Source organism: Podarcis erhardii (assembly GCF_964252035.2).
Source record: "Podarcis erhardii genome assembly, chromosome: Z".
Taxonomy (NCBI): Eukaryota; Metazoa; Chordata; class Lepidosauria; order Squamata; family Lacertidae; genus Podarcis; species Podarcis erhardii.
Window position 1 is genome coordinate 28,155,038 of NC_138504.1, and position 13,426 is coordinate 28,168,463.

General features: G+C 43.4%; 1 protein-coding gene across 4 annotated transcripts in view; it reads left to right on the top strand.

Moving 5' to 3' along the window:
- The window catches only part of LOC309333435 (vascular endothelial growth factor receptor kdr-like), a 198,271-nt gene extending 185,623 nt beyond the window's left edge, over positions 1-12,648 (top strand). For all 4 annotated transcript variants that reach the window (XM_081846914.1, XM_081846915.1, XM_081846917.1 and 1 more), the window contains one exon: positions 8,406-12,648. In XM_081846914.1, coding sequence (XP_081703040.1) covers positions 8,406-8,604 — 199 coding nt within the window. In that variant the 3' untranslated portion in view covers positions 8,605-12,648. The remainder of the gene's footprint in view (positions 1-8,405) is intronic.
- Positions 12,649-13,426: the final 778 nt, after the last annotated feature.

The window sequence follows — 13,426 nt, forward strand, 5'->3', positions numbered from 1 at the left end:
TTGAAGAAACAAACTATGGCTTGTTACGTCATCTGTGAGCTGACTTGTGGTTTATCAAACAAACCATGCTTTAAACAAACCACACTTAGCTTTACATGCAAATGTAGCCATTGGCATCCTTTCATAAACTAATATATCCAAGAATTGGTTTGTGATGAAATACAAGTTGTATTCATTCATTATTCATGTCTGGGGTCTTGTATAGAAAGAGGGGAAAGGGCCATATCACTGGCCCTGATCCCCATTTGTGACTTTTTAAACTTAGTATAAATGATTTACATTGCAGTCCTATACCCACTTAGCCTGGATGTAAGCCCCATTGAACTCAGCGAGACTGGTTTTTGAGTAGATTTGAATTGGATTGGATGGTCTCTGCTATGTAATTCGGAAAGTTTTTTTGTTTTTTGTTTTTTGCTATGCACTTGGACACCTCTTACGATATAACCAAATTTGCATAGTTCTAATTTTGGTTAGATCAAGGAGCAGCTTTCATCTATGTTTGGATACGATTAGACAACAGTGTGAATCAAGATGAACCTTTCAAAACTTCCCTGATTTTAACCAAATTCTGAATGATGGTTCATGAGATCAAGGAGCACATTTTTGCTTATGTTTGGACATAATTTTGAATCAAGAAAGCTGACTAAACCTGTCAAGACTGCACTGATTTTTTTGTTTCTTGAAATTTCCAAACAATGCCATATATGAGGCTGCTAGTAATCAAACAAATAAATGATTAGTAGTGCAAATCTGTACATATATACCCAGAACATTATTTCAATGGTACTTACTGTTGTGCCGCCTTATATTTACTTCAGCTCGTCTGTACCACTTTCTCTATCTTAAGAAGATGTACAGTCCTGACCTGGGTTTCTGAGAGCTATCTTTATAACTCATTGTTTCTGCTGCCACCAGAAATACCAAATATCTGACTATTTCCCACCTCTAACATAGCCAGTCAAGAGGATGTGTGCATGATACAACAAAAAGGGGTTTTGATAACTCAGTGTACAAAAGCATATGGTGACAGTGATTCATAGAAAACAAAATCTAGTCACAATGCTGACCCTACCTTATCAAACTAACCCTGCCACCACCCAAACACTCTCGACTGCCCTCCCATCAGTATTCAAACTCCCTTTCAAATATTCTGTCCAATCATTGCTCACTTCCAGCACTCAAAGCACTCTCTCTCAACCTTCCAACCTCACACCTACCTCAGTTCATCTTGTATATTCACCTACACATTTATCACATTTTAGTTTTCCTTAATTGGTGATAGTAAAGCACCATTGACCTCACCTCAGAGCTTCACAGCACATAAAAGCTCTGTTCTCCAGCATATCAGCACCACCATCCACACCCCATACACATCACTGCCTGTGGTAGGGCTGGTCCTGGTGTGTATAGCGGGAATGAGGAATCTCAGGTTTGGGGGCCAAATTTGGCCCTCCATACCTCTTTATCTGACCCTCAGGACTCTCCCCAGACCACACACCTAGTGGCACCCCTTCTGCCAAGGTAACGCTCCTCTTTCTGACTGGCTGGAATGTGTGTTTGAACTCTAATAATGCCTCTTTCTACCCTGGACAATAGAGCTGGGTATGGCAGTGTGTGTAGACAGTAGCCTACAGTACGAAAGTAAAATTCACATTTGTGTCTCTGCCCACTCCTATCTCTGGCCTTGACCATTAGCATGTGGCCCCTGGAAGGTTGCTTGGAAGGAAATGTGGCCCTTGGGCTGGAGTAAGTTCCCCATCCTTGGTGCATAAGGTTTCAGCCTCAGTTGACTAAATAACTGCACTTCTAAAGTTTATTTCATATATTTATGAGGATCATTCCATGTCATCGAAAGCCAACACCTAGTTAAGCCCTGAGAAAAATACAGCTTTGCATCTACCCACAAACTTAGAAAAAGCGGCTCTGAATATCAGCTCTTCCCTTCTCCATGGCTTGCTGAGGCTGTCTGGGAATCAGTATGTCGCCCTTGTTAACGATATCTCTCTTCTTATCAAAAACATTTATTCTGGACCTATTACAAACAGTCCTGCTTTACTTCTACAAGCCCCACGGAAGGCTTAGTGTGTTTTCCAAACCAGGGTGGCTCTTGAGGCTCCCGTCCTCTTTCCACCCCCCGCCAAATCTAGCTGTTTATTTGACTTGCATTTGCTGAGTTGAAAGGGTGGAGGCGGCGGTGGAATTGGCAATGCTTAAGTGAAGAATTTGGAGAGTTTAGGGAAGACAAATACAAAACTCTGGGACTGGGAATCCTGTTGGACAAACAATGACTGTATTCTGTGTCAGGTGTTAAGAAAACAGAAACAACATCCAAAGAGACAAGCTGAATATGAGTTGGGTGTGAGTCTTATATCTTCCCTCCAGAGATATATCAAATGAATGGAAGGAAGATCTGAATCCGTTTTCCCTGAAAAGTGAGCTGTTTTCAGCAAGGGGCGTAGCATGGGGAAGGCCAGGGGGCCCATGGCCCTGGGTGCAGATTTTTAAAAGGGCGTAAGGGGGCGCAATCAGGCTCCCTCACTTGCCAACCTGCACCCAGGCTGAGCCTTCAGGGCTGGGCAGCAGCAGTGCCTCCTTTCCCTTGTGGCCAGTGAAGGGGCGCCGCTGGCACCGCCCACAGAGGCAAGAGGCACGGGCAGCCACTTCTGTGAATGGGGCACCATGGCCCTCAGTTCTGTCCTCATCACAGGGCAGCTTCGAGCCTCTTTCTCCTTCCCTCGCCTCACTCACCTTTGGCTCAGACCAGCTCAGTCGGCAGTGAGGGCTTCAGCTGGCACAGCCACCTCTGCACCCTGGCGTACTTGTACTCCCCAGGCACTGAGAACCCACATTATGTGGCTGTTTTCAGCCTTTCCAGTGAATGGGTGGCAGGCAATGTAAGGGAGCAGGTCCAGTCCTGACCTTTCCCACCAAACATTCACTATATGTATCACCAGAAATGATTGACTGCAGCCCTGAGAAACTGTTGGAGAATTTCTTCTCTATCCCTAGATAAATTTTCCAAGGCTGAAGCAGGCTGACATGTAATACACACAGAGAGGAGAGGGCTATTGATGGCTGCTTCCAGGGCTCTTGCGCTCTGATCCTGCACGCAGGTTTCCCACAGGCACCTGGTTGGCCACTGTGATAACAGGATTCTGGACTAGATGGGCCATTGGCCTGATCCAGCAAGCTCTTCTTATGTTCTTAGAGAAAATTTATATGCTGCCCTTCCTCCCCTTCCCATGGATACATTCTCTTTTCCCCTCCTGGGAAAATTTTGTGAAATAGCCCCCAACATTTCTGTGCCCTCAAGCAGTATGGAGGATTTTCATTTGGCAATTTGTGCACCACTCTCGTCTGAACAGGCCTGTAGCAGTGCGGTAAACCTCAAGTTTACATCTGCAGCAGGGCAGAACCACCTTGGTCATCATACTCCTCTGAATTCCTTCAGCAAACCATTATTTGATATACATTGAAGTCTTGGCTCTGCCTTGTTTTTGTCATACCCAATTAAGCTCAGAAATAATTAGACCTAACGATTTAGCTGAGAACCAAGATATTCCCCAAGTAGGGCATAGCTGAGGTGCTTCAGGCATCAGAATGCCAAAGCATTCCAGCAAGGATACTGCCTTTGCCTCAGACGCATTTCTCCTGGCAAAATCAAATCGAACAACCCTCCTCAAATGTGGCAGGCCTTCCTGTTCCAATCTAAAGTGTTAGGGGGCAAATAATAATCATTAACAGTTTCTGATGGGGCTCCAACTGGTTGTCCGAATCCTACATTGAAGCTAAGGGACTTGCCTCAGGGACCATAGCTCACTGCTACAGCACACACACTCTGTGCCGAGTAGATTCCAGGTTCACTCCCCAGCATCTGCAGGTAGGGTTGAGAAAGACCCCTAACTGAAACCTTGCATAGCCATTGCCCAGTGTAACCCAGTGTACACATAGCCAGTGTAACCCAGAAGTGGAAAGAGCTCAGGCTTGTGGAATAAACTTTGCTTTTTACTAGAACCCCTCAATTCACAAACTGCAATTAGCTGAAATTCTGAGCACATGCTCAGATCAAGGATTTGTTTTCAGTTCCAGAACTGAACTCTCGGCAACTTTATGCAAAAATCTGCTCCTGGTTTTTCTCCCAGGCTTTTTTACATTGGGGGGGGGGGGGAATATGGCTTTTTTAGTTGTCATCCATAAACAAATGGGAGTCAGAAACCCTTGCTGTACTGCAAATCACCCAGACATCTATCAGTAGTTCTTGATCTACATTTTGCCTACCATTAACACTTGTGTTAATTAACAGAGTGGCTGGGGAAACTCAGCCAGATGGACGGGATATAAATAATAAATTATTATTATTAATTATATTATATTTTATATTATATTATATTATATTATATTATATTATATTATATTATATTATATTATATTATATTATATTATTACATAAACTAAACTAGATGGACCAATAGTCTGACCTGGTACATGGTCCTTTGCTGATGTTTATTAAAATAGCAAAGTTTCTCTGGTAATCTAGGTGCTCACTGAATGCCAAATTAGTATCCCCCAAAATTAATCTGACTAAAATCAGGGGAGACAACCTGAGCATCCATCTGGCATCGCTAGAATTTTCAGTGTTTGTACCACCTGTTTCTAGCATGTTAATACAGACTGAGAGCATGTTCCAGGCCTTAAACCTTTACATCCCATTAATTGTCCCAAGAAGCAGATTGTGGGGAAAATATCCATTGTTTCAACAACCACATTCACTACTGCAAATTCTAATTCAACTTACAACCATTATTAAATCCATTAAGGGCCTTAAACATGCTTGCCCTGCAAAAAAATAAAAATAAAGCCTCATTAAACACCTATAAAAAGCCATAAAGCCCATTATAAGCCCCTGCAGCTCAATTACCGCAATTGTTACAGGACTCAGATGCAAGGTATAACTTGCTGCAAACAGCAAATTGATTGGGATGTCTTTCTTTGAGGGCTGCTGCTCCTTGTGTACAGAATTTTTAATGAATGGGAAAATCTATTAAGCCTGCAATCCTAGGCAACCTTATTTGGGTGTAAGCTCAATTGAACATAGTGCACCTTGCTCCTAAGAAAGTATGCACGAGCTCCAGCATTCTCATTCATAGGGTTTTGGAGCCACTATTCCAGACCTATGAGGCCACCATAATGTCTCTGCCTTATTTACATATAAATCAGGGTTTTGCTTTAAAAATAAAAGAACTGCTAAATGCTAAGTGCTTCCTCCTCCCACACCTTAACCTCCTCACAATCTTGCACTATCCACTTTTCTCCATTTCCAGCTACAAGAACAACATCAGCCAAGAATAGGGAAAAATGGCTGGAACAATTGACTATGGAGAAAAAATAACCTCACCTTTGCTTTATAGATGAGGAACACTTGAAAAGAATAGACGATTGGTCCAACTAGCTCAGTATTGTCCACACTGAATGACTGTAGCTTCCCTGGGTTTCAGACAGGGGATGTTCCCATCCCTTCATGCAGAGCAGGTGTTATACCACATGGCTTTGGTCCTCCTAGTAGGAAAGGAGATGCAAAGGGGGCTTCCAGAACTTCAATGGGAAAACAAAATGTGCATCTAAATTCATGTAAACAACACTGGCAGCATCTCAAGATTGGGTCAGTTGCTGAGCAGGGGAAGAACAAAATGAAATCTCAGTAAATACAGAAAGTTATTAAGGGTTGGGAAACAAAGGCTGAAGAGTTGTCTTAATTTCAGGGTATGCAGCTTGGGTGAAATGAGTATTTTCTAGGATGGTAATTGCATTTCAAATCTGCCAGAGATAGTTAACCACACTCCTTGCCTCTGACCAAACTTGTCATCCCTCTGACTTGGGAGCAAATATTAAATGTCATTGTTTGAGAGGCTCGCTTTAAACATTAGCTGACAGACAGTGTCATTCCCAGATTTGACATGGTGGCTGGGATGAACCAGAAATGCAAGCTCCCTTCTTCCTACATACTGGGAGCTGACAGAGCTCAGAGAGTCTCATTGTGTGGCCAGGCTAAGCCTTAATAACACTTCTTTTATTGGGCACTGCAAGACTTGCCCAGGCCAAGGGCCAAGTTACCCAGATATTTTTGTGTTTTTCTCCATCCCCATTGACTAGTTTAATACCTGGTAAATTATAAAAGCTGCTGAGAAGAAACATCAGGGGTTACCAATGGCAGGGTGTGTGGGTGAGAAATAGATGAATAGCAATATTTTCACAGGAAGAGTTTAACAAAGAGAGGGGAGCAGCCAACTGCATGCAAGGATACAAACATGCCTATGATTATCATAAGAACATAAGAGATCAAACCAAAGGCTTACCTAGTCTGACATCCTTTTCTCACAATGGCCAACCAGATGCTTCAATGGGCAGTCTGTAAGCAGAACCTGAGTGCAAAAGCAGCTAGAGGAGGAGGAGAGAACAGAGGGTGAAGGACAGAGGGTCCTCTTCCCATCCTCTGAGCCCCATGGGAAACTCAGAAAACCTGCTGCACCTGGTACTGGGTGTGGAGAGTGCAGCTGAATAGGACTCAGCTATGGGCAACCTAAGGAAGTGCCATTCACCTTGGGCCTGCCCATAAAAAACAAGTCTAGAGTGGGAGAGTAGCGTGATGCCTGCTCTTTACAGAAACTCTTCTCGTCGTGCGACTTTTGTGGGTGAGCTGAGAGTTTGTTTGGACCTTGGGTGAGAGCCTGGAAGCTGAGAGGGAGGGTGTGTGCCAGAAGGAAAATGAATTTATATTGATTAACATATATTAGAAACTTCATGTTAATGACTCCTGCCAACCTAGCAGTTCGAAAGCACGTCAAAGTGCAAGTAGATAAATAGGTACCGCTCTGGCGGGAAAGTAAACGGCGTTTCCGTGCGCTGCTCTGGTTCGCCAGAAGCGGCTTTGTCATGCTGACCACATGACCCGGAAGCTGTACGCCGGCTCCCTCAGCGAATAAAGCGAGATGAGCGCCGCAACCCCAGAGTCGGGCACGACTGGACCTAATGCTCAGGGGTCCCTTTACCTTTACCTTCATGTTAATGAAACATTTTTATGTTTAACTGTGTGTTTTTGTAATTTTTTAAGTTGTCTGCTGTTGCTTCAGTTTTTTGTACACTGCTTAGAGATTTTTTAATATATTAAACAATATAGAAAATAAATAAATAATCTGCAATTTTCAGCAACTGGTATTCAGAGGCACCCTACCTCCACCAGTAGAGGTGCCATCATGCTAGCAGCCATTGATGGCCTTTTCCTCCATGAATTTGTCCAATACTCTTTTAAAGCCTTTCATAGTTAACAGTCTTTGCCTCAAATGTCTCCCTTCCCAGGAGCAAGGATCTTACAGACCTTATTTAGCTAAATGGTAGAGCATAGACCTGCATGCAGAAGTTCCCAGGTTCAGTCCCAGGCATCTCCCATCTCCAGGTACAGCTAGGACACACTCCTGCCTAAAACCCTGGATAGCCACTACCAGTCAGTATAGGCAGTTCGGAGCCCATGTAGAACTCTGACTGAATATGAGGCAGCTTCTTATGTTCCTAGTGTTCCACTCAGAGTGGTTTTCCACCTGTGTTCTAGGCAGACACCATAAAATAATACTACTATACAGATAATACCTTTGCCTTTGGACAGCACTTCCCAGGATGTTAGAGCAGTCAAAACAACAGGTGCTCACAGGAGAAATCTAGGATGCTACTGTACCTGTGATTTGGTAGCAGCGTGTCCCAACCACCAACTGCCACAACCTCTTCTGTGCTGCAAACTATGGTTTGAATTCACATGAGACAACACTCAAACCCACAGGCTGAGCCAGTGTCCTTGGTGAACCAAGTGTGGCACGTCCCAGAATTCTCTGCAGCACACAATGGTTCGAGCTGATGTGGGGCCAGGAAGGAGAAAGATATGAGATTAATTTATTCATTCATTACGTTATATATCACCTTTCCTTCAAGTAGCTCATGGCAATGTGTAAGGGTCTCACCATCCATCTTTTATCCTCACAGCCTCAACCCTGGGAAGTAGGTTATGCTGAAAACCCAGTGAACTTCATAGCCAAGTATGTTTGAACCTGGGACGCCTTGGTCTTAGTGTGACACTTTAACCCACTATACCATTATTCAGAACACAAATATTTTATGTCTTAAGGGTAGGGATGGAGGAGAGACTTGGTTTGGTTTGCATTTTAATGTGAACCTTCCTAATTCCCACTTCCATAAATAATCTATAAACCAAAGCACAGCTATCCTTCTTAATCCACGCCTCACTGGATTTTGCAATGTAGTAGTCCAACAAAAAATGTTATGAAAAATGTGTATGAAAGTGCTGGTTTGTTTTTGTGAGGACATTTTTGCTGAATTTTCAATCATTTTTCCTCCCACAGGAGAAAAGCCATCAACAAGAGCAAAGAGTCTGTATTCTCGGAGAACGAGCGCGAGGCTGTGAAGTACCTGTCGGCAACACAGGTGAACGATGCCGTCCAGGAACAGTATGTTCTCCTGCCAGTCGATCCCACCCTGGAGTGCCACAGCCCACCTCCTGACTACAACTCAGTGATTCAGTACTCTGCTCCTCCAGTGTAACTGGCTCAGGGCTGATCTTCTTCATTTTACACATCTTTGACCATACAGTATATTCATCAGGCTTCCTATTTTTGCTGCCTGCTTAATAGAACCAGTGGGGTGGTTTTTTCGCACAAAAAAGGGGATAAGAGATCACACTCTTATCCAGGTCCATCTGTCCAAGGTATTAAACCCCCAAAGCAGACAGAAGTCCTTTGAAGAGCAGATGTCTTAAAGGGTATATTTCTGCTGATCTAGCTCTTATTTTCTAACCTTCCGCACAGCAAATTTGTTTAAAGAAGAAAAAATGCAGTTGTACCCATTGCATTGTCATTCTGTGGGGCTTCTTTCTCAAAGCTTTGGGATATACACTGAAAATTCTGGTTCTGTTAACAGGGGCATATTCTTCAGGGATCGCTTCTCTCACAGTTTCAGGTAGAAATAAGAATTTCTCTTTTCCTCATTTTTGGTTCCTTATTATCATTACCATATTGACATCTGCCAGAATCCCACCCCTTCCCCAGTCCACATCAGATTACAATTAGCTTGCACTGCAAAACAGGGCTGGGGTGGGATTAATTTTTATTTTGACAGCCAATGTCCTTTGTTCCTAATAAATAAAAGCTAATAAGGGAATAATTAGATGAGCTCATTCTTTTCCAGAGCAAACTTCCCTTCCCTCTTTCTCCCAATGAAAAGTCTGACAATTATAACTATGTAACTGTCATGACTTCCCCCAAAGAGCCCTGGAAATTATAGTTTAGGAAGGGTGTGGGATAATTCTCCATTACAGATCCCAGGCCCCATCCCAGCCCCTTCTTCACAGAAATCTCCCTTGGAGGAGAAAATGACCATTACATAACATCCTTTTCCCTGGCCTGTAGATTGGCCATTAGCTCCACTTTCCTCAAAATCTATTACAGAAAGAAATGGGTGCGAAAACTTTCTTGGCAATTAATGTTAGTCATTCAGCAGGGACCAAAAAGACCTTTAGCCATCTAGGGTAATGAGGTTCAATAGATCCAACAGTATTGGAAAAACATAAAGAGAAAATATGCCTCAGGTGTTTTTGAGCCAGGCTAGGTCAAGCTGGAAGGCAAGCCCGTGACCCTGTGAAGCTGTGACTTTAAAAGCATCCTCTTAAAAGGTGTTTGGAAAGAAAATCTATTTGATTCTGGTAGGGATTTTTCAGACAATGGCTCCAAAAAAGAAAACAGTATGCCTTGATGAGCAGCAAAAACGTTTCCTTGAGAGGAAGAGAGGAGAGATGGCTATTTAAGGTGGGGGGGTTGTATTCCAGTCACTATCTTGCATATTCTGATCAATAACATGCTTTCTTTGGCTGTGTAATATGAATGCTGTGGAGATTGTGGCTACTTCCACCTTGTTCCTGCTCCCCACAAAGAGGTGTGTTGGCTGCACAACCACCCCAGGGCATCTGCACCATACTGTGGTCCTGAAAATCATTGTATGGCTCCCAGAAAGGTGTAGTTGCCATTTCTCTGTGATGTCCTTCCCCCACCACACACACACACACACACACACCGTTCCAGTTAATGTTAACATGCAGCTCTCTTTGGGGAGATACCCATGCTGGTGTTGTACCTCCTTGGAAGTCAGATTATCTGCTCATTCCACACTAGTATTGAAGGAGTATGGGAAGATGCAACCAGCCACTCTAATAAATCCAGAGAATGGCACTGTGCTGTGGATTCTTGCTTTGCTTGACTCAAGGATCCTTGTGGCCCTTTCCTCAGAGGCAGAGCAGTGGAAGAAGTGCCCTTAACCCTTTTGCCCAAGCCCCCAATCCTGAAACTCTGACAAACACATAACCTTCTAACAGGGTCTCTGAAAACTGGTTTCAGGACCAGCAGAAGAACTTTCAGCTTTCTCAAGGCCTGCTGCATTCAGCATCTCAGGTGTACAAAAAGGCGGCACTGAGCAGAGACGTAGCAAGAGAGGTGCATGTTTGTGTTCTCCCTAAATTCAGCTAATTGGAAACTGAGAAAGGGAGATGCAAAAAGGGCCTTATGGCATGAGAGTAGGTGTGACCCTTATCTTCTTGCAGGCAGGTTGCCTAATTCACCTCTTGTTCTGGATCTGAAACCCAAAGAGGCCTTCATTGAACTAATATGGAATTGAAGAATTTGTGTAGTATGGCTCTTCCCAAAGCAAGAAGCACCCCATCTGGACTCAGTGCCTAGCTTCTTGGCAGGAATGGTTCTGACTTTGGGTTCATAGACTTCCTCACTGTTTTTGTTTTAACCAGCCTGTGTACTACCTAAAAATGAACCTGTATTACTTGTATTTTATTTACTAATATTTTTTCTGCCCTTATCTTCCCATTCCCTTAATTTAATTACTATGTGTGTGTGTTTCCAATTAAGCTGCTATATGAGATAGATATAATCCTGCAGAAGCAAAGCACCTGATCTCACTGGTAGAGGTGAGCCTTTCCTTTGCATAACCTCTTTTCTCCCCAAAGGTGCTACCAATATGTTTGACTTCTGCAGGCTCTTGCTCATTGTGTTTAATCTGTAAACGCAGTTCTATATAGACTTTCATTTATGTAGCAACGTGTATAATTATTATGTAGTACCAAAGAGCAGGAAATCCCCTGGAAAAAGAGCTTTCCGTGGGTTTACTGAAAATGTCACTAACGCTTGCAGGACAGGCCCCAGTTTATGAGAATCTCCCCAGTTCCACAATTACTGCCAATTTTGCCAAACACCACCCACTTCCCCACCTTCCTTATCATTTGGGGGGCATCTTTGTTTTATTTTTAATGCTACCTGGCTTCTTTCAGAAAACAGGGAGCTATGTGAATCTTGTGGTGTTTGGATCAAAGGGGAAGAGAGGCATAACTGATCTTGTTCCCATGTGAGGCTGATCTCGATTGCAGGACAAAAAGAGGAGCCAGTTGCCCAATAGAAGTGTATATTTTGGTATCTTAAGACTACTCAGGGAATATTTTGTGACTTCAGAAGATACTCAGCCACCTACCTTTGTGACCTGACAAACCTCAGATATGTTCAATGTTAATCAGTACAAACCTGTCTCTCTTTGTTTCAAGCCAGACCTTATCTTTTTTCACTCCTTTAGCAATCCTACATTACCAGAGAAGATAGTATTATTAACCTGTTTTGTATCCGGGGCCGGCTCCACCATTAGGTAGAATGACACTGAGGGGCACACAAAACTGTGTACCATGTGGCTGACCTGCACCACCTGCCTGCTGCCTATGGAGTTTGTCCCGGCACTAGTGTTGAAGTTAAGAATTCAGCTGGCAGTCTAGACAGCTTTTGTACCTGGAAATGGGCGAGACACTGACACATGCTTCCCTTCAGGCAGCAAAATGTCTTCAGTCAGCCCTGGTTTTCTCTCCCTTTATACCATAATCAGCAGCTTCAGAAAAGACATTTGTTCATAGCCACAACCTATTCTTACAGTGAGATGATTCTTTCAGAAATATATTACTCGTCCTGCTCTAATTATATGTCGTTATCTGCTGCACTGACAAAAGCAATAATCACCATATTTCCTGCCCTATATTTCTTTGGCCTTCTGCCTCTCGGTTGAGAAAGACACAGAGACAGAGAGAGACATTTGCTGGGAATCACAAGCAGGGAGAGTGCTGTTGGAACCATCTCCTGCTTGCAAGCTTACCATTGGCCACTGTGAGAACAGAATGCTGATCCAAAAGGGCTCTTTATACATCCTTAAATCTCTGGGCCTTGGTTGTGGGAAGACTTTTTATCAGGAACCGCACTGAGCAGAAACTCCCATAGTCTTGGGTTTGTTTTTTCTACTGCCCCATTTTCCCATTGTTCCTGAGTTGTCAGTACCATTAACAAATGCCTGTGACCCAAATAATGAGATGGCAGAGCAAGCAAATAAGCAAATGTCCCATTCTGCTCCAAACACTACAGAATGTACAGTGAGACCAGACCCTGTCTGTCTGAAGAATGCACTGGGGGGAAACCAAAACACCTGCTCTCTTTATATATTCAAAAATGTATTGTAATTATTAACCAAAAATAAATAAAAATAATTTGATTTTATACAGCCTTAAGCCTCCTTTGTGTCATATGTTCTGAATTCATGCTCTATTCCAAGCATCGGATAGGAATTCCCATGTAAACTGAGGCATCAAAACAAACCCAATCATGATGCCTTTTTCTTTTCTTTTCAAAGCCCCAGTTAAAAGCACTTTACACCATAGTGCAGGCCTGGTGTCTCTGGTTTGTTGGTAGATCTTTGGGTTCCACTAAAATACACAGATAGACAGAATTGCAACAGTAGCACAGCTGCTTTGCATGCAGAAGACCCACATTCAATCCAAACATGCCCTGTTAAAAAGCTCAGCTGACAGGTAATGGGGAAGACCCCTAGCCAAGAACCTGAGGAGCTGCTGTTAATCAGAGTTAGTAACAGGCTTTGTGGGTAAATAATCTCACCTAGAATAAGGCATCTTTCCTAGGAAGGAAGGTACATACTCAATGCATGGGGCCACAATGCAGCATTGGACTGCTATAGTTTTCAGTTTAGTGCTATAGTTTTCATCCAAAGGATGTTAGAAGTGGGAGGGGGAAGCACACAAGGACATTGGAAACAGAATCAAAGGCAGCCTCTCAAAAGAGCCTGTTATGTGACCAGCAGAACAGGAAGAATCCACTTGACGGCAGAAGCCTGAAAGCGCTCAATGATTGGGAAGCCACAGTGACAAGAAGCATAGCAGGGGCCTCAAGCAAGAAATCAGGTCTTCTCACAGTTGTGGGTGTCCCACCACTTGGTGGGCAACATATGACCCTTGTCAAGATCACATGGCTAAATCCAGGCCAAC